We start from the raw sequence: 26,964 nt of genomic DNA, 5'->3' as shown, positions 1-26,964 counted from the left end.
GCTGTGAAGACAGATCAGGCAGTCATCCCAGCAGGCGTGTTGATTTTGAAAAGTTATTGGGAATTCTGAGTGCGGAAGAAGAGATTTATAGTTCCGGCCCTCTGAAATACGTGCCTGTGCTGAGCCCCGGAAAGCACCGGCACAAATGAGGCACAGAATGACACCCAATAAAGCAACCTGGGCCGCTCAGCTCTGTTTGTTTGCGTGAAAATGAGTCAATATGGCATCAGACCTGGAAGAGAAAGAGGGTGAAAAACGGTAGTCAAATATTTTCAGCAATAATGGGGCGTAACACAAGTGAAAAAATCTGACCTTTTCGAAAGGATCAGGTTTATTTCTCGCCATCGGTTTCCAATGCCAACATTAAAGGCCGAGGGTTTCTAATGCATGCTCCTGGCAAAGGTGGTAAAATCATTGGCTTCCGATATCCCAGCATTTGAGGAGTCAGACTGCGGGCTTCGAAGTGAAGTGTTAGTGCACCCCCATACACATGTCAATGTTGTTCGTGGGAATAAGTGACTTCTTTCTTGGTAGGGCCTGAAGAGCCGGTTGGAAATGAAGTTCCTCTCTTAATATAGTTGTCCAATGCTTTCCACGTTCCTAGGGATATCAGCGCTGCAGTAAAGACTACAGGTAATAAGGACAGCTCCATGGACCTGCACTGAGCACACAGTGAACTAGGATGACACCTGCCACCGTCGTCAGACGAGGTGGCCGAGTGGTTAAGACGATGGACTGCTAATCCATTGTGCTCTGCACGCGTGGGTTCGAATCCCACCCTCGTCGGTACATCGCAGTTTTGTCATTATTTACAGGGGTATTGTATTTCATGCGAATAACAGAGACTGTGGCGCATCATAGCAGGACCATAAGGCATAATACATCTGTATTCCTCTGCGATTTGTAACAGTCGCGCAGCTGCTTTGGTGTTACCGATCAATGTTCTTTACAAGGGGTGTTTCCTATAAAATGATAGAATTTGCTGATTTATGACCCACAGCAGACGATTCTTACGTCCATAGTATTCTTCTTGTTTTCTTTTCAAACGTTGTTCACTTCCTGTTTTGTATTGCCCATTAATTTGTTTGAGTACAAGGTAAATGGCAATATAGGATAAAAATGCCCCCCGTTCCTGACAGAAGAAAAGACGAGAGATGGACACGGTGTTCTACTACTTGAGACATGGATGTCCGACTTGAAGTACAGGTGGTAGCGTGGCCGAGCGGTCTAAGGCGCTGGATTAAGGCTCCAGTCTCTCCGGAGGCGTGGGTTCGAATCCCACCGCTGCCAGTTCACTTTTGAACAATGCACTCATATATAGGCATGTGCTTTATGTGCTTTACATACATTTAAAGGAAAACCCAGGGAATCAAATACATTCTGTCTTCCTTCCAACGTGAAGTCTCCTTTCCCCGTGTTACCATGATTAGCATTTTCACGAGTGAACCATGGCTCCTTGTGTCGCAGATGACGACGCGTGTGACATCACAGAACTGCAAGTGGCATCCAAGGGTATGGGTTGGAAGTGTAGGGTCGGAGCATTGGCAGCCACTTTTGACAAACCAGTTCTACCTGCAGTAGCACGAAAAGAGCCAATGTTTTTTCTCTCGTAAATCCGTTTCATAAAAAGGTCTATTTTTCTTTAACTCTTGTTTTAAAAAAGTACTTTGTTAATTCCTGGCCTGCCTGTGTCCCACTTTCGTTAGCTACCCGTGTCCTGATTTAGAGGCAGGTGCTCAGCAGGCCCATCTCGGGGATTGGTGGACAAAACAATCCCAGTAATATCTTCCCTACACCTAGCCGACTCCTGGAGCTAAGGGGTTCTCTTGTGCTATTTTTAGTTTCATTTTTACCTCCTTGTTAGTAACTGTGGTGTGGCTCTGCCTGCATCTTTGCACTTTATAGCAGAAGACGGTCTTCTCGTTAGGTCTCGGCTAGCGAAGGATGCGCTAGCGCAGTCTCGCTCGCGAGATTTAATGACTTGGAGAAGAGGGGCTTGAACCCGCCTCTCTTCTCTCCTCTTCTCCATTGGCTGGCCTCTTAAATGCTGGTCAGCCATTGGAGAAGAGGTTTGTCTCTCCAAACAAGCCCCGTCCTTTTCGGATTCGGGGGCGTGTTTTTTCGAATCGTTCTCTTTTTTCCAGGCCGTCCCTTTTTTCGCTGGTGGGCGTGTTTATTTTTTTTTTTTTTACAGGGACGTTCTCTGTTTATTTATGTCTCGGCTAGCGAAGGCTCTGCTAGTTGTTTCTACCTGTTATTACACAAAGACTTCCTGTCCCTCTAAACGTGAGTTAGTGTGACTCCGGCACCACGAGTCCCGTGAAAGGCGCTTTGTGTAGTCCGCTATTTTTCAGTTATCGCTCTTGTTCCTTTTTCCTGTGACAACCTAGCCGTCTGACGCCATTTTACAGATCGGGGCTGAGGAAGCGAGAAAGTCGAGCGGTTCTTGTGGAAGGGATACTCGGAAGAACAGACTGAGCAGGGAGGGGGAGAGCAGCGGTCAGTCTCCGCCGTCCGCGCCGTAGTTGTCGCCGCAGCTGCGCAATTATCATCTTGTCGCCGTTCAGGCGCTGACACCATGTCTGAGACGCATAAGACCATAAAGGGTGGCGGGTGGTAATTAGAACATCGCATCCATTTTGTATTTTTGGGGCGTCACAAGGGCTTGGGGGGTGGGCGTCCGCGCCGTCATAGAAAGAAATATTTTGCGTCTTTGCTCCCTTTCTGATTCACACAGTTCTTTACACGCATCAAGATGAAGATCTTTGTGGGCAACGTTGACGAGCAAACGACGCAGGAAGAGCTGAGCGCGCTCTTCGAGCACCACGGCACAGTGGTGAGCTGTGCAGTCATGAAGCAATTCGCCTTCGTTCACATGCGGGAAGAGGACCGGGCCCTGGCCGCTATAGCGGCACTCAACGGCCGCGAGCTGAATGGCCGAAAGATGGTGGTGGAACTGAGCAAACCGCGGCCTCTCAACACCTGGAAGGTGTTCGTGGGCAACGTCAGCGCCTCGTGCACCGCCACCGAGCTGCGCAACCTTTTCGAGAACTACGGCAGGGTGGTGGAATGCGATATCGTGAAAGGTAAAGGAGTATTGACCTTCCTACCGCTTACTGACCGCAGCACCTCTCACTGTCTCTTCAGTCGCAGGTTCTAGAGCAAACAATTTTAATTCCCCGTGACCCCAAAAGATCAGACCCATGCACTCAAACAGCCACGACCACACATTTACATCCACCAACTAATCTCCCACTAAACAACAAAGTTGTCTCCTAAGCCAGTGTTTCGAAACATTAACCGGCGTTTGTTGCGCTAGTCTCGGACACAGGCATCATTTCCTCTCTTAGTCTTTAAACTTTTGGTTTCCAAGAATTAGTATGTGTCTTGTACGGAAGCTAATCGCTAATAGTGGACATGTAGTTGAATCCCCACCAGATTAGCGCAACAGCCTACCTATGTTAGGAAGATTACCAGGCATGGATTTTAAAATGCACCTGGCCTTCCGACGGTTCCTAGATTGTAAATCGTGTATTTAAAGCTGTTTCTCGGATTGTCGATTAAGCTCTGGGGACTGAGATGCAGTACATTAATGTCGTTAAATCAAAAGTACGTGCTCTGTCAAATGATAAACTTCATGTGCCAAACTTGACTACTGTAGGAAGGTTGTGTGGAGAAGGGGGGCGGTCGTCGACTATCTAACAAGATTTTAGACCAACCGTGTTTTCGCTAGTACTATCCCATGTAGATCATATGGTTTCAACCAGGCCCTGGTGAAAGCCGTTCTCTCGATGGGAAGTATATTTGTGAACCGTCAATTAGACCATATTGTCCAGACCGCAGCCTTAATTCTTAGGGTTTAAAGTTTTGTGAGTTGACCAATTTATTGGGTACGATTCACTAAACCTTTTGGGATAGGTCCTCATACTCCAGGTTTAAATAACGTCATCTTGAATCTTTGGGCGTAGAACATACTTGCGTCTTATGCCTAAAGAAACTATCCACAGATAGTGCTTAATGAACTGAATCTGTATGTTTGGGTGTAACCCACAGCTTTGTGAATCGGTCCTGTGAAAATGCTCGCCCCATGCCAGACAATTGCCAGCACGTTACAACTGCACAAGACAGAACTTGAGTAGACGTCTGTGCTCAGTACCGGCAGGCTCAGGGACCCGAAAAGTAGCACATGCATCATGCCTCCACTAGACACATGCATCATGCCTGACTCTGAGAGGGCCAGGCTGTGAAGACAGATCAGGCAGTCATCCCAGCAGGCGTGTTGATTTTGAAAAGTTATTGGGAATTCTGAGTGCGGAAGAAGAGATTTATAGTTCCGGCCCTCTGAAATACGTGCCTGTGCTGAGCCCCGGAAAGCACCGGCACAAATGAGGCACAGAATGACACCCAATAAAGCAACCTGGGCCGCTCAGCTCTGTTTGTTTGCGTGAAAATGAGTCAATATGGCATCAGACCTGGAAGAGAAAGAGGGTGAAAAACGGTAGTCAAATATTTTCAGCAATAATGGGGCGTAACACAAGTGAAAAAATCTGACCTTTTCGAAAGGAGCAGGTTTATTTCTCGCCATCGGTTTCCAATGCCAACATTAAAGGCCGAGGGTTTCTAATGCATGCTCCTGGCAAAGGTGGTAAAATCATTGGCTTCCGATATCCCAGCATTTGAGGAGTCAGACTGCGGGGCTTCGAAGTGAAGTGTTAGTGCACCCCCATACACATGTCAATGTTGTTCGTGGGAATAAGTGACTTCTTTCTTGGTAGGGCCTGAAGAGCCGGTTGGAAATGAAGTTCCTCTCTTAATATAGTTGTCCAATGCTTTCCACGTTCCTAGGGATATCAGCGCTGCAGTAAAGACTACAGGTAATAATGACAGCTCCATGGACCTGCACTGAGCACACAGTGAACTAGGATGACACCTGCCACCGTCGTCAGACGAGGTGGCCGAGTGGTTAAGGCGATGGACTGCTAATCCATTGTGCTCTGCACGCGTGGGTTCGAATCCCACCCTCGTCGGTACATCGCAGTTTTGTCATTATTTACATGGGTATTGTATTTCAAGCGAATAACAGAGACTGTGGCGCATCATAGCAGGACCATAAGGCATAATACATCTGTATTCCTCTGCGATTTGTAACAGTCGCGCAGCTGCTTTGGTGTTACCGATCAATGTTCTTTACAAGGGGTGTTTCCTATAAAATGATAGAATTTGCTGATTTATGACCCACAGCAGACGATTCTTACGTCCATAGTATTCTTCTTGTTTTCTTTTCAAACGTTGTTCACTTCCTGTTTTGTATTGCCCATTAATTTGTTTGAGTACAAGGTAAATGGCAATATAGGATAAAAATGCCCCCCCGTTCCTGACAGAAGAAAAGACGAGAGATGGACACGGTGTTCTACTACTTGAGACATGGATGTCCGACTTGATGTACAGGTGGTAGCGTGGCCGAGCGGTCTAAGGCGCTGGATTAAGGCTCCAGTCTCTCCGGAGGCGTGTGTTCGAATCCCACCGCTGCCAGTTCATTTTTGAACAATGCACTCATATTTAGGCATGTGCTTTATGTGCTTTACATACATTTAAAGGAAAACCCAGGGAATCAAATACATTCTGTCTTCCTTCCAACGTGAAGTCTCCTTTCCCCGTGTTACCATGATTAGCATTTTCACGAGTGAACCATGGCTCCTTGTGTCGCAGATGACGACGCGTGTGACATCACAGAACTGCAAGTGGCATCCAAGGGTATGGGTTGGAAGTGTAGGGTCGGAGCATTGGCAGCCACTTTTGACAAACCAGTTCTACCTGCAGTAGCACGAAAAGAGCCAATGTTTTTTCTCTCGTAAATCCGTTTCATAAAAAGGTCTATTTTTCTTTAACTCTTGTTTTAAAAAAGTACTTTGTTAATTCCTGGCCTGCCTGTGTCCCACTTTCGTTAGCTACCCGTGTCCTGATTTAGAGGCTGGTGCTCAGCAGGCCCATCTCGGGGATTGGTGGACAAAACAATCCCAGTAATATCTTCCCTACACCTAGCCGACTCCTGGAGCTAAGGGGTTCTCTTGTGCTATTTTTAGTTTCATTTTTACCTCCTTGTTAGTAACTGTGGTGTGGCTCTGCCTGCATCTTTGCACTTTATAGCAGAAGACGGTCTTCTCGTTAGGTCTCGGCTAGCGAAGGATGCGCTAGCGCAGTCTCGCTCGCGAGATTTAATGACTTGGAGAAGAGGGGCTTGAACCCGCCTCTCTTCTCTCCTCTTCTCCATTGGCTGGCCTCTTAAATGCTGGTCAGCCATTGGAGAAGAGGTTTGTCTCTCCAAACAAGCCCCGTCCTTTTCGGATTCGGGGGCGTGTTTTTTCGAATCGTTCTCTTTTTTCCAGGCCGTCCCTTTTTTCGCTGGTGGGCGTGTTTATTTTTTTTTTTTTTTACAGGGACGTTCTCTGTTTATTTATGTCTCGGCTAGCGAAGGCTCTGCTAGTTGTTTCTACCTGTTATTACACAAAGACTTCCTGTCCCTCTAAACGTGAGTTAGTGTGACTCCGGCACCACGAGTCCCGTGAAAGGCGCTTTGTGTTGTCCGCTATTTTTCAGTTATCGCTCTTGTTCCTTTTTCCTGTGACAACCTAGCCGTCTGACGCCATTTTACATAACGGGGCTGAGGAAGCAAGAAAGTCGAGCGGTTCTTGTGGAAGGGATACTCGGAAGAACAGACTGAGCAGGGAGGAGGAGAGCAGCGGTCAGTCTCCGCCGTCCGCGCCGTAGTTGTCGCCGCAGCTGCGCAATTATCATCTTGTCGCCGTTCAGGCGCTGACACCATGTCTGAGACGCATAAGACCATAAAGGGTGGCGGGTGGTAATTAGAACATCGCATCCATTTTGTGTTTTTGGGGCGTCACAAGGGCTTGGGGGGTGGGCGTCCGCGCCGTCATAGAAAGAAATATTTTGCGTCTTTGCTCCCTTTCCGATTCACACAGTTCTTTACACGCATCAAGATGAAGATCTTTGTGGGCAACGTTGACGAGCAAACGACGCAGGAAGAGCTGAGCGCGCTCTTCGAGCACCACGGCACAGTGGTGAGCTGTGCAGTCATGAAGCAATTCGCCTTCGTTCACATGCGGGAAGAGGACCGGGCCCTGGCCGCTATAGCGGCACTCAACGGCCGCGAGCTGAATGGCCGAAAGATGGTGGTGGAACTGAGCAAACCGCGGCCTCTCAACACCTGGAAGGTGTTCGTGGGCAACGTCAGCGCCTCGTGCACCGCCACCGAGCTGCGCAACCTTTTCGAGAACTACGGCAGGGTGGTGGAATGCGATATCGTGAAAGGTAAAGGAGTATTGACCTTCCTACCGCTTACTGACCGCAGCACCTCTCACTGTCTCTTCAGTCGCAGGTTCTAGAGCAAACAATTTTAATTCCCCGTGACCCCAAAAGATCAGACCCATGCACTCAAACAGCCACGACCACACATTTACATCCACCAACTAATCTCCCACTAAACAACAAAGTTGTCTCCTAAGCCAGTGTTTCGAAACATTAACCGGCGTTTGTTGCGCTAGTCTCGGACACAGGCATCATTTCCTCTCTTAGTCTTTAAACTTTTGGTTTTCAAGAATTAGTATGTGTCTTGTACGGAAGCTAATCGCTAATAGTGGGCATGTAGTTGAATCCCCACCAGATTAGCGCAACAGCCTACCTATGTTAGGAAGATTACCAGGCATGGATTTTAAAATGCACCTGGCCTTCCGACGGTTCCTAGATTGTAAATCGTGTATTTAAAGCTGTTTCTCGGATTGTCGATTAAGCTCTGGGGACTGAGATGCAGTACATTAATGTCGTTAAATCAAAAGTACGTGCTCTGTCAAATGATAAACTTCATGTGCCAAACTTGACTACTGTAGGAAGGTTGTGTGGAGAAGGGGGGCGGTCGTCGACTATCTAACAAGATTTTAGACCAACCGTGTTTTCGCTAGTACTATCCCATGTAGATCATATGGTTTCAACCAGGCCCTGGTGAAAGCCGTTCTCTCGATGGGAAGTATATTTGTGAACCGTCAATTAGACCATATTGTCCAGACCGCAGCCTTAATTCTTAGGGTTTAAAGTTTTGTGAGTTGACCAATTTATTGGGTACGATTCACTAAACCTTTTGGGATAGGTCCTCATACTCCAGGTTTAAATAACGTCATCTTGAATCTTTGGGCGTAGAACATACTTGCGTCTTATGCCTAAAGAAACTACCCACAGATAGTGCTTAATGAACTGAATCTGTATGTTTGGGTGTAACCCACAGCTCTGTGAATCGGTCCTGTGAAAATGCTCGCCCCATGCCAGACAATTGCCAGCACGTTACAACTGCACAAGACAGAACTTGAGTAGACGTCTGTGCTCAGTACCGGCAGGCTCAGGGACCCGAAAAGTAGCACATGCACCATGCCTCCACTAGACACATGCATCATGCCTGACTCTGAGAGGGCCAGGCTGTGAAGACAGATCAGGCAGTCATCCCAGCAGGCGTGTTGATTTTGAAAAGTTATTGGGAATTCTGAGTGCGGAAGAAGAGATTTATAGTTCCGGCCCTCTGAAATACGTGCCTGTGCTGAGCCCCGGAAAGCACCGGCACAAATGAGGCACAGAATGACAACCCAATAAAGCAACCTGGGCCGCTCAGCTCTGTTTGTTTGCGTGAAAATGAGTCAATATGGCATCAGACCTGGAAGAGAAAGAGGGTGAAAAACGGTAGTCAAATATTTTCAGCAATAATGGGGCGTAACACAAGTTAAAAAATCTGGCCTTTTCGAAAGGAGCAGGTTTATTTCTCGCCATCGGTTTCCAATGCCAACATTAAAGGCCGAGGGTTTCTAATGCATGCTCCTGGCAAAGGTGGTAAAATCATTGGCTTCCGATATCCCAGCATTTGAGGAGTCAGACTGCGGGCTTCGAAGTGAAGTGTTAGTGCACCCCCATACACATGTCAATGTTGTTCGTGGGAATAAGTGACTTCTTTCTTGGTAGGGCCTGAAGAGCCGGTTGGAAATGAAGTTCCTCTCTTAATATAGTTGTCCAATGCTTTCCACGTTCCTAGGGATATCAGCGCTGCAGTAAAGACTACAGGCAATAATGACAGCTCCATGGACCTGCACTGAGCACACAGTGAACTAGGATGACACCTGCCACCGTCGTCAGACGAGGTGGCCGAGTGGTTAAGGTGATGGACTGCTAATCCATTGTGCTCTGCACGCGTGGGTTCGAATCCCACCCTCGTCGGTACATCGCAGTTTTGTCATTATTTACAGGGGTTTTGTATTTCATGCGAATAACAGAGACTGTGGCGCATCATAGCAGGACCATAAGGCATAATACATCTGTATTCCTCTGCGATTTGTAACAGTCGCGCAGCTGCTTTGGTGTTCCGGATCAATGTTCTTTACAAGGGGTGTTTCCTATAAAATGATAGAATTTGCTGATTTATGACCCACAGCCGACGATTCTTACGTCCATAGTATTCTCCTTGTTTTCTTTTCAAACGTTGTTCACTTTCTGTTTTGTGTTGCCCATTAATTTGTTTGAGTACAAGGTAAATGGCAATATAGGATAAAAAGGCCCCCCAGTTCCTGAAAGAAGAAAAGATGAGAGATGGACAGGATGTTCTACTACTTGAGACATGGATGTCCGACCTGAAGTACAGGTGGTAGCGTGGCCGAGCGGTCTAAGGCGCTGGATTAAGGCTCCAGTCTCTCCGGAGGCGTGGGTTCGAATCCCACCGCTGCCAGTTCACTTTTGAACAATGCACTCATATATAGGCATGTGCTTTATGTGCTTTACATACATTTAAAGGAAAACCCAGGGAATCAAAAACATTCTGTCTTCCTTCCAACGTGAAGTCTCCTTTCCCCGTGTTACCATGATTAGCATTTTCACGAGTGAACCATGGCTCCTTGTGTCGCAGATGACGACGCGTGTGACATCACAGAACTGCAAGTGGCATCCAAGGGTATGGGTTGGAAGTGTAGGGTCGGAGCATTGGCAGCCACTTTTGACAAACCAGTTCTACCTGCAGTAGCACGAAAAGAGCCAATGTTTTTTCTCTCGTAAATCCGTTTCATAAAAAGGTCTATTTTTCTTTAACTCTTGTTTTAAAAAAGTACTTTGTTAATTCCTGCCCTGCCTGTGTCCCACTTTCGTTAGCTACCCGTGTCGTGATTTAGAGGCAGGCGCTCAGCAGGCCCATCTCGGGGATTGGTGGACAAAACAATCCCAGTAATATCTTCCCTACACCTAGCCGACTCCTGGAGCTAAGGGGTTCTCTTGTGCTATTTTTAGTTTCATTTTTACCTCCTTGTTAGTAACTGTGGTGTGGCTCTGCCTGCATCTTTGCACTTTATAGCAGAAGACGGTCTTCTCGTTAGGTCTCGGCTAGCGAAGGATGCGCTTGCGCAGTCTCGCTCGCGAGATTTAATGACTTGGAGAGGAGGGGCTTGAACCCGCCTCTCTTCTCTCCTCTTCTCCATTGGCTGGCCTCTTAAATGCTGGTCAGCCATTGGAGAAGAGGTTTGTCTCTCCAAACAAGCCCCGTCCTTTTCGGATTCGGGGGCGTGTTTTTTCGAATCGTTCTCTTTTTTCCAGGCCGTCCCTTTTTTCGCTGGTGGGCGTGTTTATTTTTTTTTTTTTTACAGGGACGTTCTCTGTTTATTTACGTCTCGGCTAGCGAAGGCTCTGCTAGTTGTTTCTACCTGTTATTACACAAAGACTTCCTGTCCCTCTAAACGTGAGTTAGTGTGACTCCGGCACCACGAGTCCCGTGAAAGGCGCTTTGTGTTGTCCGCTATTTTTCAGTTATCGCTCTTGTTCCTTTTTCCTGTGACAACCTAGCCGTCTGACGCCATTTTACAGAATGGGGCTGAGGAAGCAAGAAAGTCGAGCGGTTCTTGTGGAAGGGATACTCGGAAGAACAGACTGAGCAGGGAGGGGGAGAGCAGCGGTCAGTCTCCGCCGTCCGCGCCGTAGTTGTCGCCGCAGCTGCGTAATTATCATCTTGTCGCCGTTCAGGCGCTGACACCATGTCTGAGACGCATAAGACCATAAAGGGTGGCGGGTGGTAATTAGAACATCGCATCCATTTTGTATTTTTGGGGCGTCACAAGGGCTTGGGGGGTGGGCGTCCGCGCCGTCGTAGAATTAAATATTTTGCGTCTTTGCTCCCTTTCCGATTCACACAGTTCTTTACACGCATCAAGATGAAGATCTTTGTGGGTAACGTTGACGAGCAGACGACGCAGGAAGAGCGGAGCGCGCTCTTCGAGCACCACGGCACAGTGGTGAGCTGTGCAGTCATGAAGCAATTCGCCTTCGTTCACATGCGGGAAGAGGACCGGGCCCTGGCCGCTATAGCGGCACTCAACGGCCGCGAGCTGAATGGCCGAAAGATGGTGGTGGAACTGAGCAAACCGCGGCCTCTCAACACCTGGAAGGTGTTCGTGGGCAACGTCAGCACCTCGTGCACCGCCACCGAGCTGCGCAACCTTTTCGAGAACTACGGCAGGGTGGTGGAATGCGATATCGAGAAAGGTAAAGGCGTATTGACCTTCCTACCGCTTACTGACCGCAGCACCTCTCACTGTCTCTTAAGTCGCAGGTTCTAGAGCAAACAATTTTAATTCCCCGGGACCCCAAAAGATCAGACCCATGCACTCAAACAGCCACGACCACACATTTACATCCACCGACTAATCTCCCACTAAACAACAAAGTTGTCTCCTAAGCCAGTGTTTCGAAACATTAACCGGCGTTTGTTGCGCTAGTCTCGGACACAGGCATCATTTCCTCTCTTAGTCTTTAAACTTTTGGTTTCCAAGAATTAGTATTTGTATTGTACGGAAGCTAATCGCTAATAGTGGACATGTAGTTGAATCCCCACCAGATTAGCGCAACAGCCTACCTATGTTAGGAAGATTACCAGGCATGGATTTTAAAATGCACCTGGCCTTCCGACGGTTCCTAGAATGTAAATCGTGTATTTAAAGCTGTTTCTCGGATTGTCGATTAAGCTCTGGGGACTGAGATGCCGTACATTAATGTCGTTAAATCAAAAGTACGTGCTCTGTCAAATGATAAACTTCATGTGCCAAACTTGACTACTGTAGGAAGGTTGTGTGGAGAAGGGGGTGGGCGTCGACTATCTAACAAGATTTTAGACCAACCGTGTTTTCGCTAGTACTATCCCATGTAGATCATATGGTTTCAACCAGGCCCTGGTGAAAGCCGTCATCTCGATGGGAAGTATATTTGTGAACCGTCAATTAGACCATATTGTCCAGACTGCAGCCTTAATTCTTAGGGTTTAAAGTTTTGTGAGTTGACCAATTTATTGGGTACGATTCACTAAACCTTTTGGGATAGGTCCTCATACTCCAGGTTTAAATAACGTCATCTTGAATCTTTGGGCATAGAACATACTTGCGTCTTATGCCTAAAGAAACTACCCACAGATAGTGCTTAATGAACTGAATCTGAATGTTTGGGTGTAACCCACAGCTTTGTGAATCGGTCCTGTGAAAACGCTCGCCCCATGCCAGAAAATTGCCAGCACGTTACAACTGCACAAGACAGAACTTGAGTAGACGCGTGTGCTCAGTACCGGCAGGCTCAGAGACCCGAAAAGTAGCACATGCATCATGCCTCCACTAGACACATGCATCATGCCTGACTCTGAGAGGGCCAGGCTGTGAAGACAGATCAGGCAGTCATCCCAGCAGGCGTGTTGATTTTGAAAAGTTATTGGGAATTCTGAGTGCGGAAGAAGAGATTTATAGTTCCGGCCCTCTGAAATACGTGCCTGTGCTGAGCCCCGGAAAGCACCGGCACAAATGAGGCACAGAATGACACCCAATAAAGCAACCTGGGCCGCTCAGCTCTGTTTGTTTGCGTGAAAATGAGTCAATATGGCATCAGACCTGGAAGAGAAAGAGGGTGAAAAACGGTAGTCAAATATTTTCAGCAATAATGGGGCGTAACACAAGTGAAAAAATCTGACCTTTTCGAAAGGATCAGGTTTATTTCTCGCCATCGGTTTCCAATGCCAACATTAAAGGCCGAGGGTTTCTAATGCATGCTCCTGGCAAAGGTGGTAAAATCATTGGCTTCCGATATCCCAGCATTTGAGGAGTCAGACTGCGGGGCTTCGAAGTGAAGTGTTAGTGCACCCCCATACACATGTCAATGTTGTTTGTGGGAATAAGTGACTTCTTTCTTGGTAGGGCCTGAAGAGCCTGTTGGAAATGAAGTTCCTCTCTTAATATAGTTGTCCAATGCTTTCCACGTTCCTAGGGATATCAGCGCTGCAGTAAAGACTACAGGTAATAAGGACAGCTCCATGGACCTGCACTGAGCACACAGTGAACTAGGATGACACCTGCCACCGTCGTCAGACGAGGTGGCCGAGTGGTTAAGGCGATGGACTGCTAATCCATTGTGCTCTGCACGCGTGGGTTCAAATCCCACCCTCGTCGGTACATCGCAGTTTTGTCATTATTCACAGGGGTATTGTATTTCAAGCGAATAACAGAGACTGTGGCGCATCATAGCAGGACCATAAGGCATAATACATCTGTATTCCTCTGCGATTTGTAACAGTCGCGCAGCTGCTTTGGTGTTACCGATCAATGTTCTTTACAAGGGGTGTTTCCTATAAAATGATAGAATTTGCTGATTTATGACCCACAGCAGACGATTCTTACGTCCATAGTATTCTTCTTGTTTTCTTTTCAAACGTTGTTCACTTCCTGTTTTGTATTGCCCATTAATTTGTTTGAGTACAAGGTAAATGACAATATAGGATAAAAATGCCCCCCCCGTTCCTGACAGAAGAAAAGACGAGAGATGGACACGGTGTTCTACTACTTGAGACATGGATGTCCGACTTGAAGTACAGGTGGTAGCGTGGCCGAGCGGTCTAAGGCGCTGGATTAAGGCTCCAGTCTCTCCGGAGGCGTGGGTTCGAATCCCACCGCTGCCAGTTCACTTTTGAACAATGCACTCATATATAGGCATGTGCTTTATGTGCTTTACATACATTTAAAGGAAAACCCAGGGAATCAAATACATTCTGTCTTCCTTCCAACGTGAAGTCTCCTTTCCCCGTGTTACCATGATTAGCATTTTCACGAGTGAACCATGGCTCCTTGTGTCGCAGATGACGACGCGTGTGACATCACAGAACTGCAAGTGGCATCCAAGGGTATAGGTTGGAAGTGTAGGGTCGGAGCATTGGCAGCCACTTTTGACAAACCAGTTCTACCTGCAGTAGCACGAAAAGAGCCAATGTTTTTTCTCTCGTAAATCCGTTTCATAAAAAGGTCTATTTTTCTTTAACTCTTGTTTTAAAAAAGTACTTTGTTAATTCCTGGCCTGCCTGTGTCCCACTTTCGTTAGCTACCCGTGTCCTGATTTAGAGGCAGGTGCTCAGCAGGCCCATCTCGGGGATTGGTGGACAAAACAATCCCAGTAATATCTTCCCTACACCTAGCCGACTCCTGGAGCTAAGGGGTTCTCTTGTGCTATTTTTAGTTTCATTTTTACCTCCTTGTTAGTAACTGTGGTGTGGCTCTGCCTGCATCTTTGCACTTTATAGCAGAAGACGGTCTTCTCGTTAGGTCTCGGCTAGCGAAGGATGCGCTTGCGCAGTCTCGCTCGCGAGATTTAATGACTTGGAGAAGAGGGGCTTGAACCCGCCTCTCTTCTCTCCTCTTCTCCATTGGCTGGCCTCTTAAATGCTGGTCAGCCATTGGAGAAGAGGTTTGTCTCTCCAAACAAGCCCCGTCCTTTTCGGATTCGGGGGCGTGTTTTTTCGAATCGTTCTCTTTTTTCCAGGCCGTCCCTTTTTTCGCTGGTGGGCGTGTTTATTTTTTTTTTTTTTACAGGGACGTTCTCTGTTTATTTACGTCTCGGCTAGCGAAGGCTCTGCTAGTTGTTTCTACCTGTTATTACACAAAGACTTCCTGTCCCTCTAAACGTGAGTTAGTGTGACTCCGGCACCACGAGTCCCGTGAAAGGCGCTTTATGTTGTCCGCTATTTTTCAGTTATCGCTCTTGTTCCTTTTTCCTGTGACAACCTAGCCGTCTGACGCCATTTTACAGAACGGGGCTGAGGAAGCAAGAAAGTCGAGCGGTTCTTGTGGAAGGGATACTCGGAAGAACAGACTGAGCAGGGAGGGGGAGAGCAGCGGTCAGTCTCCGCCGTCCGCGCCGTAGTTGTCGCCGCAGCTGCGCAATTATCATCTTGTCGCCGTTCAGGCGCTGACACCATGTCTGAGACGCATAAGACCATAAAGGGTGGCGGGTGGTAATTAGAACATCGCATCCATTTTGTATTTTTGGGGCGTCACAAGGGCTTGGGGGGTGGGCGTCCGCGCCGTCATAGAAAGAAATATTTTGCGGCTTTGCTCCCATTCCGATTCACACAGTTCTTTACACGCATCAAGATGAAGATCTTTGTGGGCAACGTTGACGAGCAAACGACGCAGGAAGAGCTGAGCGCGCTCTTCGAGCACCACGGCACAGTGGTGAGCTGTGCAGTCATGAAGCAATTCGCCTTCGTTCACATGCGGGAAGAGGACCGGGCCCTGGCCGCTATAGCGGCACTCAACGGCCGCGAGCTGAATGGCCGAAAGATGGTGGTGGAACTGAGCAAACCGCGGCCTCTCAACACCTGGAAGGTGTTCGTGGGCAACGTCAGCGCCTCGTGCACCGCCACCGAGCTGCGCAACCTTTTCGAGAACTACGGCAGGGTGGTGGAATGCGATATCGTGAAAGGTAAAGGAGTATTGACCTTCCTACCGCTTACTGACCGCAGCACCTCTCACTGTCTCTTCAGTCGCAGGTTCTAGAGCAAACAATTTTAATTCCCCGTGACCCCAAAAGATCAGACCCATGCACTCAAACAGCCACGACCACACATTTACATCCACCAACTAATCTCCCACTAAACAACAAAGTTGTCTCCTAAGCCAGTGTTTCGAAACATTAACCGGCGTTTGTTGCGCTAGTCTCGGACACAGGCATCATTTCCTCTCTTAGTCTTTAAACTTTTGGTTTTCAAGAATTAGTATGTGTCTTGTACGGAAGCTAATCGCTAATAGTGGGCATGTAGTTGAATCCCCACCAGATTAGCGCAACAGCCTACCTATGTTAGGAAGATTACCAGGCATGGATTTTAAAATGCACCTGGCCTTCCGACGGTTCCTAGATTGTAAATCGTGTATTTAAAGCTGTTTCTCGGATTGTCGATTAAGCTCTGGGGACTGAGATGCAGTACATTAATGTCGTTAAATCAAAAGTACGTGCTCTGTCAAATGATAAACTTCATGTGCCAAACTTGACTACTGTAGGAAGGTTGTGTGGAGAAGGGGGGCGGTCGTCGACTATCTAACAAGATTTTAGACCAACCGTGTTTTCGCTAGTACTATCCCATGTAGATCATATGGTTTCAACCAGGCCCTGGTGAAAGCCGTTCTCTCGATGGGAAGTATATTTGTGAACCGTCAATTAGACCATATTGTCCAGACCGCAGCCTTAATTCTTAGGGTTTAAAGTTTTGTGAGTTGACCAATTTATTGGGTACGATTCACTAAACCTTTTGGGATAGGTCCTCATACTCCAGGTTTAAATAACGTCATCTTGAATCTTTGGGCGTAGAACATACTTGCGTCTTATGCCTAAAGAAACTACCCACAGATAGTGCTTAATGAACTGAATCTGTATGTTTGGGTGTAACCCACAGCTCTGTGAATCGGTCCTGTGAAAATGCTCGCCCCATGCCAGACAATTGCCAGCACGTTACAACTGCACAAGACAGAACTTGAGTAGACGTCTGTGCTCAGTACCGGCAGGCTCAGGGACCCGAAAAGTAGCACATGCACCATGCCTCCACTAGACACATGCATCATGCCTGACTCTGAGAGGGCCAGGCTGTGAAGACAGATCAGGCAGTCATCCCAGCAGGCGTGTTGATTTTGAAAAGTTATTGGGAATTCTGAGTGCGGAAGAAGAGATTTATAGTTCCGGCCCTCTGAAATACGTGCCTGTGCTGAGCCCCGGAAAGCACCGGCACAAATGAGGCACAGAATGACAACCCAATAAAGCAACCTGGGCCGCTCAGCTCTGTTTGTTTGCGTGAAAATGAGTCAATATGGCATCAGACCTGGAAGAGAAAGAGGGTGAAAAACGGTAGTCAAATATTTTCAGCAATAATGGGGCGTAACACAAGTTAAAAAATCTGGCCTTTTCGAAAGGAGCAGGTTTATTTCTCGCCATCGGTTTCCAATGCCAACATTAAAGGCCGAGGGTTTCTAATGCATGCTCCTGGCAAAGGTGGTAAAATCATTGGCTTCCGATATCCCAGCATTTGAGGAGTCAGACTGCGGGCTTCGAAGTGAAGTGTTAGTGCACCCCCATACACATGTCAATGTTGTTCGTGGGAATAAGTGACTTCTTTCTTGGTAGGGCCTGAAGAGCCGGTTGGAAATGAAGTTCCTCTCTTAATATAGTTGTCCAATGCTTTCCACGTTCCTAGGGATATCAGCGCTGCAGTAAAGACTACAGGCAATAATGACAGCTCCATGGACCTGCACTGAGCACACAGTGAACTAGGATGACACCTGCCACCGTCGTCAGACGAGGTGGCCGAGTGGTTAAGGTGATGGACTGCTAATCCATTGTGCTCTGCACGCGTGGGTTCGAATCCCACCCTCGTCGGTACATCGCAGTTTTGTCATTATTTACAGGGGTTTTGTATTTCATGCGAATAACAGAGACTGTGGCGCATCATAGCAGGACCATAAGGCATAATACATCTGTATTCCTCTGCGATTTGTAACAGTCGCGCAGCTGCTTTGGTGTTCCGGATCAATGTTCTTTACAAGGGGTGTTTCCTATAAAATGATAGAATTTGCTGATTTATGACCCACAGCCGACGATTCTTACGTCCATAGTATTCTCCTTGTTTTCTTTTCAAACGTTGTTCACTTTCTGTTTTGTGTTGCCCATTAATTTGTTTGAGTACAAGGTAAATGGCAATATAGGATAAAAAGGCCCCCCAGTTCCTGAAAGAAGAAAAGATGAGAGATGGACAGGATGTTCTACTACTTGAGACATGGATGTCCGACCTGAAGTACAGGTGGTAGCGTGGCCGAGCGGTCTAAGGCGCTGGATTAAGGCTCCAGTCTCTCCGGAGGCGTGGGTTCGAATCCCACCGCTGCCAGTTCACTTTTGAACAATGCACTCATATATAGGCATGTGCTTTATGTGCTTTACATACATTTAAAGGAAAACCCAGGGAATCAAAAACATTCTGTCTTCCTTCCAACGTGAAGTCTCCTTTCCCCGTGTTACCATGATTAGCATTTTCACGAGTGAACCATGGCTCCTTGTGTCGCAGATGACGACGCGTGTGACATCACAGAACTGCAAGTGGCATCCAAGGGTATGGGTTGGAAGTGTAGGGTCGGAGCATTGGCAGCCACTTTTGACAAACCAGTTCTACCTGCAGTAGCACGAAAAGAGCCAATGTTTTTTCTCTCGTAAATCCGTTTCATAAAAAGGTCTATTTTTCTTTAACTCTTGTTTTAAAAAAGTACTTTGTTAATTCCTGCCCTGCCTGTGTCCCACTTTCGTTAGCTACCCGTGTCGTGATTTAGAGGCAGGCGCTCAGCAGGCCCATCTCGGGGATTGGTGGACAAAACAATCCCAGTAATATCTTCCCTACACCTAGCCGACTCCTGGAGCTAAGGGGTTCTCTTGTGCTATTTTTAGTTTCATTTTTACCTCCTTGTTAGTAACTGTGGTGTGGCTCTGCCTGCATCTTTGCACTTTATAGCAGAAGACGGTCTTCTCGTTAGGTCTCGGCTAGCGAAGGATGCGCTTGCGCAGTCTCGCTCGCGAGATTTAATGACTTGGAGAGGAGGGGCTTGAACCCGCCTCTCTTCTCTCCTCTTCTCCATTGGCTGGCCTCTTAAATGCTGGTCAGCCATTGGAGAAGAGGTTTGTCTCTCCAAACAAGCCCCGTCCTTTTCGGATTCGGGGGCGTGTTTTTTCGAATCGTTCTCTTTTTTCCAGGCCGTCCTTTTTTTCGCTGGTGGGCGTGTTTATTTTTTTTTTTTTTACAGGGACGTTCTCTGTTTATTTACGTCTCGGCTAGCGAAGGCTCTGCTAGTTGTTTCTACCTGTTATTACACAAAGACTTCCTGTCCCTCTAAACGTGAGTTAGTGTGACTCCGGCACCACGAGTCCCGTGAAAGGCGCTTTGTGTTGTCCGCTATTTTTCAGTTATCGCTCTTGTTCCTTTTTCCTGTGACAACCTAGCCGTCTGACGCCATTTTACAGAATGGGGCTGAGGAAGCAAGAAAGTCGAGCGGTTCTTGTGGAAGGGATACTCGGAAGAACAGACTGAGCAGGGAGGGGGAGAGCAGCGGTCAGTCTCCGCCGTCCGCGCCGTAGTTGTCGCCGCAGCTGCGTAATTATCATCTTGTCGCCGTTCAGGCGCTGACACCATGTCTGAGACGCATAAGACCATAAAGGGTGGCGGGTGGTAATTAGAACATCGCATCCATTTTGTATTTTTGGGGCGTCACAAGGGCTTGGGGGGTGGGCGTCCGCGCCGTCGTAGAATTAAATATTTTGCGTCTTTGCTCCCTTTCCGATTCACACAGTTCTTTACACGCATCAAGATGAAGATCTTTGTGGGTAACGTTGACGAGCAGACGACGCAGGAAGAGCGGAGCGCGCTCTTCGAGCACCACGGCACAGTGGTGAGCTGTGCAGTCATGAAGCAATTCGCCTTCGTTCACATGCGGGAAGAGGACCGGGCCCTGGCCGCTATAGCGGCACTCAACGGCCGCGAGCTGAATGGCCGAAAGATGGTGGTGGAACTGAGCAAACCGCGGCCTCTCAACACCTGGAAGGTGTTCGTGGGCAACGTCAGCACCTCGTGCACCGCCACCGAGCTGCGCAACCTTTTCGAGAACTACGGCAGGGTGGTGGAATGCGATATCGTGAAAGGTAAAGGCGTATTGACCTTCCTACCGCTTACTGACCGCAGCACCTCTCACTGTCTCTTAAGTCGCAGGTTCTAGAGCAAACAATTTTAATTCCCCGGGACCCCAAAAGATCAGACCCATGCACTCAAACAGCCACGACCACACATTTACATCCACCGACTAATCTCCCACTAAACAACAAAGTTGTCTCCTAAGCCAGTGTTTCGAAACATTAACCGGCGTTTGTTGCGCTAGTCTCGGACACAGGCATCATTTCCTCTCTTAGTCTTTAAACTTTTGGTTTCCAAGAATTAGTATTTGTATTGTACGGAAGCTAATCGCTAATAGTGGACATGTAGTTGAATCCCCACCAGATTAGCGCAACAGCCTACCTATGTTAGGAAGATTACCAGGCATGGATTTTAAAATGCACCTGGCCTTCCGACGGTTCCTAGAATGTAAATCGTGTATTTAAAGCTGTTTCTCGGATTGTCGATTAAGCTCTGGGGACTGAGATGCCGTACATTAATGTCGTTAAATCAAAAGTACGTGCTCTGTCAAATGATAAACTTCATGTGCCAAACTTGACTACTGTAGGAAGGTTGTGTGGAGAAGGGGGTGGGCGTCGACTATCTAACAAGATTTTAGACCAACCGTGTTTTCGCTAGTACTATCCCATGTAGATCATATGGTTTCAACCAGGCCCTGGTGAAAGCCGTCATCTCGATGGGAAGTATATTTGTGAACCGTCAATTAGACCATATTGTCCAGACTGCAGCCTTAATTCTTAGGGTTTAAAGTTTTGTGAGTTGACCAATTTATTGGGTACGATTCACTAAACCTTTTGGGATAGGTCCTCATACTCCAGGTTTAAATAACGTCATCTTGAATCTTTGGGCATAGAACATACTTGCGTCTTATGCCTAAAGAAACTACCCACAGATAGTGCTTAATGAACTGAATCTGAATGTTTGGGTGTAACCCACAGCTTTGTGAATCGGTCCTGTGAAAACGCTCGCCCCATGCCAGAAAATTGCCAGCACGTTACAACTGCACAAGACAGAACTTGAGTAGACGCGTGTGCTCAGTACCGGCAGGCTCAGAGACCCGAAAAGTAGCACATGCATCATGCCTCCACTAGACACATGCATCATGCCTGACTCTGAGAGGGCCAGGCTGTGAAGACAGATCAGGCAGTCATCCCAGCAGGCGTGTTGATTTTGAAAAGTTATTGGGAATTCTGAGTGCGGAAGAAGAGATTTATAGTTCCGGCCCTCTGAAATACGTGCCTGTGCTGAGCCCCGGAAAGCACCGGCACAAATGAGGCACAGAATGACACCCAATAAAGCAACCTGGGCCGCTCAGCTCTGTTTGTTTGCGTGAAAATGAGTCAATATGGCATCAGACCTGGAAGAGAAAGAGGGTGAAAAACGGTAGTCAAATATTTTCAGCAATAATGGGGCGTAACACAAGTGAAAAAATCTGACCTTTTCGAAAGGATCAGGTTTATTTCTCGCCATCGGTTTCCAATGCCAACATTAAAGGCCGAGGGTTTCTAATGCATGCTCCTGGCAAAGGTGGTAAAATCATTGGCTTCCGATATCCCAGCATTTGAGGAGTCAGACTGCGGGGCTTCGAAGTGAAGTGTTAGTGCACCCCCATACACATGTCAATGTTGTTTGTGGGAATAAGTGACTTCTTTCTTGGTAGGGCCTGAAGAGCCTGTTGGAAATGAAGTTCCTCTCTTAATATAGTTGTCCAATGCTTTCCACGTTCCTAGGGATATCAGCGCTGCAGTAAAGACTACAGGTAATAAGGACAGCTCCATGGACCTGCACTGAGCACACAGTGAACTAGGATGACACCTGCCACCGTCGTCAGACGAGGTGGCCGAGTGGTTAAGGCGATGGACTGCTAATCCATTGTGCTCTGCACGCGTGGGTTCAAATCCCACCCTCGTCGGTACATCGCAGTTTTGTCATTATTCACAGGGGTATTGTATTTCAAGCGAATAACAGAGACTGTGGCGCATCATAGCAGGACCATAAGGCATAATACATCTGTATTCCTCTGCGATTTGTAACAGTCGCGCAGCTGCTTTGGTGTTACCGATCAATGTTCTTTACAAGGGGTGTTTCCTATAAAATGATAGAATTTGCTGATTTATGACCCACAGCAGACGATTCTTACGTCCATAGTATTCTTCTTGTTTTCTTTTCAAACGTTGTTCACTTCCTGTTTTGTATTGCCCATTAATTTGTTTGAGTACAAGGTAAATGACAATATAGGATAAAAATGCCCCCCCCGTTCCTGACAGAAGAAAAGACGAGAGATGGACACGGTGTTCTACTACTTGAGACATGGATGTCCGACTTGAAGTACAGGTGGTAGCGTGGCCGAGCGGTCTAAGGCGCTGGATTAAGGCTCCAGTCTCTCCGGAGGCGTGGGTTCGAATCCCACCGCTGCCAGTTCACTTTTGAACAATGCACTCATATATAGGCATGTGCTTTATGTGCTTTACATACATTTAAAGGAAAACCCAGGGAATCAAATACATTCTGTCTTCCTTCCAACGTGAAGTCTCCTTTCCCCGTGTTACCATGATTAGCATTTTCACGAGTGAACCATGGCTCCTTGTGTCGCAGATGACGACGCGTGTGACATCACAGAACTGCAAGTGGCATCCAAGGGTATAGGTTGGAAGTGTAGGGTCGGAGCATTGGCAGCCACTTTTGACAAACCAGTTCTACCTGCAGTAGCACGAAAAGAGCCAATGTTTTTTCTCTCGTAAATCCGTTTCATAAAAAGGTCTATTTTTCTTTAACTCTTGTTTTAAAAAAGTACTTTGTTAATTCCTGGCCTGCCTGTGTCCCACTTTCGTTAGCTACCCGTGTCCTGATTTAGAGGCAGGTGCTCAGCAGGCCCATCTCGGGGATTGGTGGACAAAACAATCCCAGTAATATCTTCCCTACACCTAGCCGACTCCTGGAGCTAAGGGGTTCTCTTGTGCTATTTTTAGTTTCATTTTTACCTCCTTGTTAGTAACTGTGGTGTGGCTCTGCCTGCATCTTTGCACTTTATAGCAGAAGACGGTCTTCTCGTTAGGTCTCGGCTAGCGAAGGATGCGCTTGCGCAGTCTCGCTCGCGAGATTTAATGACTTGGAGAAGAGGGGCTTGAACCCGCCTCTCTTCTCTCCTCTTCTCCATTGGCTGGCCTCTTAAATGCTGGTCAGCCATTGGAGAAGAGGTTTGTCTCTCCAAACAAGCCCCGTCCTTTTCGGATTCGGGGGCGTGTTTTTTCGAATCGTTCTCTTTTTTCCAGGCCGTCCCTTTTTTCGCTGGTGGGCGTGTTTTTTTTTTTTTTTTTTACAGGGACGTTCTCTGTTTATTTACGTCTCGGCTAGCGAAGGCTCTGCTAGTTGTTTCTACCTGTTATTACACAAAGACTTCCTGTCCCTCTAAACGTGAGTTAGTGTGACTCCGGCACCACGAGTCCCGTGAAAGGCGCTTTATGTTGTCCGCTATTTTTCAGTTATCGCTCTTGTTCCTTTTTCCTGTGACAACCTAGCCGTCTGACGCCATTTTACAGAACGGGGCTGAGGAAGCAAGAAAGTCGAGCGGTTCTTGTGGAAGGGATACTCGGAAGAACAGACTGAGCAGGGAGGGGGAGAGCAGCGGTCAGTCTCCGCCGTCCGCGCCGTAGTTGTCGCCGCAGCTGCGCAATTATCATCTTGTCGCCGTTCAGGCGCTGACACCATGTCTGAGACGCATAAGACCATAAAGGGTGGCGGGTGGTAATTAGAACATCGCATCCATTTTGTATTTTTGGGGCGTCACAAGGGCTTGGGGGGTGGGCGTCCGCGCCGTCATAGAAAGAAATATTTTGCGGCTTTGCTCCCATTCCGATTCACACAGTTCTTTACACGCATCAAGATGAAGATCTTTGTGGGCAACGTTGACGAGCAAACGACGCAGGAAGAGCTGAGCGCGCTCTTCGAGCACCACGGCACAGTGGTGAGCTGTGCAGTCATGAAGCAATTCGCCTTCGTTCACATGCGGGAAGAGGACCGGGCCCTGGCCGCTATAGCGGCACTCAACGGCCGCGAGCTGAATGGCCGAAAGATGGTGGTGGAACTGAGCAAACCGCGGCCTCTCAACACCTGGAAGGTGTTCGTGGGCAACGTCAGCGCCTCGTGCACCGCCACCGAGCTGCGCAACCTTTTCGAGAACTACGGCAGGGTGGTGGAATGCGATATCGTGAAAGGTAAAGGAGTATTGACCTTCCTACCGCTTACTGACCGCAGCACCTCTCACTGTCTCTTCAGTCGCAGGTTCTAGAGCAAACAATTTTAATTCCCCGTGACCCCAAAAGATCAGACCCATGCACTCAAACAGCCACGACCACACATTTACATCCACCAACTAATCTCCCACTAAACAACAAAGTTGTCTCCTAAGCCAGTGTTTCGAAACATTAACCGGCGTTTGTTGCGCTAGTCTCGGACACAGGCATCATTTCCTCTCTTAGTCTTTAAACTTTTGGTTTTCAAGAATTAGTATGTGTCTTGTACGGAAGCTAATCGCTAATAGTGGGCATGTAGTTGAATCCCCACCAGATTAGCGCAACAGCCTACCTATGTTAGGAAGATTACCAGGCATGGATTTTAAAATGCACCTGGCCTTCCGACGGTTCCTAGATTGTAAATCGTGTATTTAAAGCTGTTTCTCGGATTGTCGATTAAGCTCTGGGGACTGAGATGCAGTACATTAATGTCGTTAAATCAAAAGTACGTGCTCTGTCAAATGATAAACTTCATGTGCCAAACTTGACTACTGTAGGAAGGTTGTGTGGAGAAGGGGGGCGGTCGTCGACTATCTAACAAGATTTTAGACCAACCGTGTTTTCGCTAGTACTATCCCATGTAGATCATATGGTTTCAACCAGGCCCTGGTGAAAGCCGTTCTCTCGATGGGAAGTATATTTGTGAACCGTCAATTAGACCATATTGTCCAGACCGCAGCCTTAATTCTTAGGGTTTAAAGTTTTGTGAGTTGACCAATTTATTGGGTACGATTCACTAAACCTTTTGGGATAGGTCCTCATACTCCAGGTTTAAATAACGTCATCTTGAATCTTTGGGCGTAGAACATACTTGCGTCTTATGCCTAAAGAAACTACCCACAGATAGTGCTTAATGAACTGAATCTGTATGTTTGGGTGTAACCCACAGCTCTGTGAATCGGTCCTGTGAAAATGCTCGCCCCATGCCAGACAATTGCCAGCACGTTACAACTGCACAAGACAGAACTTGAGTAGACGTCTGTGCTCAGTACCGGCAGGCTCAGGGACCCGAAAAGTAGCACATGCACCATGCCTCCACTAGACACATGCATCATGCCTGACTCTGAGAGGGCCAGGCTGTGAAGACAGATCAGGCAGTCATCCCAGCAGGCGTGTTGATTTTGAAAAGTTATTGGGAATTCTGAGTGCGGAAGAAGAGATTTATAGTTCCGGCCCTCTGAAATACGTGCCTGTGCTGAGCCCCGGAAAGCACCGGCACAAATGAGGCACAGAATGACAACCCAATAAAGCAACCTGGGCCGCTCAGCTCTGTTTGTTTGCGTGAAAATGAGTCAATATGGCATCAGACCTGGAAGAGAAAGAGGGTGAAAAACGGTAGTCAAATATTTTCAGCAATAATGGGGCGTAACACAAGTTAAAAAATCTGGCCTTTTCGAAAGGAGCAGGTTTATTTCTCGCCATCGGTTTCCAATGCCAACATTAAAGGCCGAGGGTTTCTAATGCATGCTCCTGGCAAAGGTGGTAAAATCATTGGCTTCCGATATCCCAGCATTTGAGGAGTCAGACTGCGGGCTTCGAAGTGAAGTGTTAGTGCACCCCCATACACATGTCAATGTTGTTCGTGGGAATAAGTGACTTCTTTCTTGGTAGGGCCTGAAGAGCCTGTTGGAAATGAAGTTCCTCTCTTAATATAGTTGTCCAATGCTTTCCACGTTCCTAGGGATATCAGCGCTGCAGTAAAGACTACAGGTAATAATGACAGCTCCATGGACCTGCACTGAGCACACAGTGAACTAGGATGACACCTGCCACCGTCGTCAGACGAGGTGGCCGAGTGGTTAAGGCGATGGACTGCTAATCCATTGTGCTCTGCACGCGTGGGTTCGAATCCCACCCTCGTCGGTATATCGCAGTTTTGTCATTATTTACAGGGGTTTTGTATTTCATGCGAATAACAGAGACTGTGGCGCATCATAGCAGGACCATAAGGCATAATACATCTGTATTCCTCTGCGATTTGTAACAGTCGCGCAGCTGCTTTGGTGTTCCCGATCAATGTTCTTTACAAGGGGTGTTTCCTATAAAATGATAGAATTTGCTGATTTATGACCCACAGCCGACGATTCTTACGTCCATAGTATTCTCCTTGTTTTCTTTTCAAACGTTGTTCACTTTCTGTTTTGTATTGCCCATTAATTTGTTTGAGTACAAGGTAAATGGCAATATAGGATAAAAAGGCCCCCCAGTTCCTGACAGAAGAAAAGATGAGAGATGGACAGGATGTTCTACTACTTGAGACATGGATGTCCGACCTGAAGTACAGGTGGTAGCGTGGCCGAGCGGTCTAAGGCGCTGGATTAAGGCTCCAGTCTCTCCGGAGGTGTGGGTTCGAATCCCACCGCTGCCAGTTCACTTTTGAACAATGCACTCATATATAGGCATGTGCTTTATGTGCTTTACATACATTTAAAGGAAAACCCAGGGAATCAAAAACATTCTGTCTTCCTTCCAACGTGAAGTCTCCTTTCCCCGTGTTACCATGATTAGCATTTTCACGAGTGAACCATGGCTCCTTGTGTCGCAGATGACGACGCGTGTGACATCACAGAACTGCAAGTGGCATCCAAG

The 26,964-nt window shown here is 47.5% G+C and overlaps 4 protein-coding genes, 12 non-coding genes and 2 pseudogenes across 16 annotated transcripts; all 18 read left to right on the top strand.

Annotated features, from left to right (window-relative positions):
- Nucleotides 1-1,208: 1,208 nt before the first annotated feature.
- On the top strand, nt 1,209-1,290 carry TRNAL-AAG (transfer RNA leucine (anticodon AAG)). The gene has a single exon. It is a non-coding gene; the product is annotated as a tRNA-Leu (tRNA).
- Nucleotides 1,291-2,755: 1,465 nt separating this feature from the next.
- On the top strand, nt 2,756-3,160 carry LOC146780279 (RNA-binding protein 14-like). The gene has a single exon (XM_085637148.1). It carries the CDS (start codon nt 2,756-2,758, stop codon nt 3,158-3,160), a length of 405 nt encoding a protein of 134 aa, XP_085493274.1.
- A 1,785-nt stretch (nt 3,161-4,945) lies between these two features.
- TRNAS-GCU (transfer RNA serine (anticodon GCU)) lies at nt 4,946-5,027 on the top strand. The gene has a single exon. It is a non-coding gene; the product is annotated as a tRNA-Ser (tRNA).
- Nucleotides 5,028-6,998: 1,971 nt separating this feature from the next.
- LOC146780277 (RNA-binding protein 14-like) lies at nt 6,999-7,403 on the top strand. Its single transcript, XM_085637147.1, has one exon. The coding sequence runs from the start codon at nt 6,999-7,001 to the stop codon at nt 7,401-7,403; it is 405 nt and encodes a 134-aa protein (XP_085493273.1).
- A 1,785-nt stretch (nt 7,404-9,188) lies between these two features.
- TRNAS-GCU (transfer RNA serine (anticodon GCU)) lies at nt 9,189-9,270 on the top strand. The gene has a single exon. It is a non-coding gene; the product is annotated as a tRNA-Ser (tRNA).
- A 423-nt stretch (nt 9,271-9,693) lies between these two features.
- Nucleotides 9,694-9,775, top strand: TRNAL-AAG (transfer RNA leucine (anticodon AAG)). The gene has a single exon. It is a non-coding gene; the product is annotated as a tRNA-Leu (tRNA).
- Nucleotides 9,776-11,240: 1,465 nt separating this feature from the next.
- LOC146780274 (RNA-binding protein 14 pseudogene) lies at nt 11,241-11,645 on the top strand (annotated as a pseudogene).
- Nucleotides 11,646-13,429: 1,784 nt separating this feature from the next.
- TRNAS-GCU (transfer RNA serine (anticodon GCU)) lies at nt 13,430-13,511 on the top strand. The gene has a single exon. It is a non-coding gene; the product is annotated as a tRNA-Ser (tRNA).
- Nucleotides 13,512-13,935: 424 nt separating this feature from the next.
- On the top strand, nt 13,936-14,017 carry TRNAL-AAG (transfer RNA leucine (anticodon AAG)). Its single transcript has one exon. It is a non-coding gene; the product is annotated as a tRNA-Leu (tRNA).
- Nucleotides 14,018-15,482: 1,465 nt separating this feature from the next.
- LOC146780271 (RNA-binding protein 14-like) lies at nt 15,483-15,887 on the top strand. Its single transcript, XM_085637145.1, has one exon. The coding sequence runs from the start codon at nt 15,483-15,485 to the stop codon at nt 15,885-15,887; it is 405 nt and encodes a 134-aa protein (XP_085493271.1).
- Nucleotides 15,888-17,672: 1,785 nt separating this feature from the next.
- TRNAS-GCU (transfer RNA serine (anticodon GCU)) lies at nt 17,673-17,754 on the top strand. The gene has a single exon. It is a non-coding gene; the product is annotated as a tRNA-Ser (tRNA).
- Nucleotides 17,755-18,177: 423 nt separating this feature from the next.
- TRNAL-AAG (transfer RNA leucine (anticodon AAG)) lies at nt 18,178-18,259 on the top strand. Its single transcript has one exon. It is a non-coding gene; the product is annotated as a tRNA-Leu (tRNA).
- A 1,465-nt stretch (nt 18,260-19,724) lies between these two features.
- On the top strand, nt 19,725-20,129 carry LOC146780268 (RNA-binding protein 14 pseudogene; annotated as a pseudogene).
- Nucleotides 20,130-21,913: 1,784 nt separating this feature from the next.
- On the top strand, nt 21,914-21,995 carry TRNAS-GCU (transfer RNA serine (anticodon GCU)). The gene has a single exon. It is a non-coding gene; the product is annotated as a tRNA-Ser (tRNA).
- A 424-nt stretch (nt 21,996-22,419) lies between these two features.
- Nucleotides 22,420-22,501, top strand: TRNAL-AAG (transfer RNA leucine (anticodon AAG)). The gene has a single exon. It is a non-coding gene; the product is annotated as a tRNA-Leu (tRNA).
- Nucleotides 22,502-23,966: 1,465 nt separating this feature from the next.
- On the top strand, nt 23,967-24,371 carry LOC146780265 (RNA-binding protein 14-like). Its single transcript, XM_085637144.1, has one exon. The coding sequence runs from the start codon at nt 23,967-23,969 to the stop codon at nt 24,369-24,371; it is 405 nt and encodes a 134-aa protein (XP_085493270.1).
- A 1,785-nt stretch (nt 24,372-26,156) lies between these two features.
- On the top strand, nt 26,157-26,238 carry TRNAS-GCU (transfer RNA serine (anticodon GCU)). Its single transcript has one exon. It is a non-coding gene; the product is annotated as a tRNA-Ser (tRNA).
- Nucleotides 26,239-26,661: 423 nt separating this feature from the next.
- On the top strand, nt 26,662-26,743 carry TRNAL-AAG (transfer RNA leucine (anticodon AAG)). The gene has a single exon. It is a non-coding gene; the product is annotated as a tRNA-Leu (tRNA).
- The last annotated feature ends 221 nt before the right edge of the window (nt 26,744-26,964 follow it).

This window comes from Triturus cristatus, chromosome 12 (assembly GCF_964204655.1).
Source record: "Triturus cristatus chromosome 12, aTriCri1.1, whole genome shotgun sequence".
NCBI lineage: Eukaryota > Metazoa > Chordata > Amphibia > Caudata > Salamandridae > Triturus > Triturus cristatus.
Note: the sequence above shows the minus strand (reverse complement) of the source record. Positions and strands in the feature narration are given on the sequence as shown.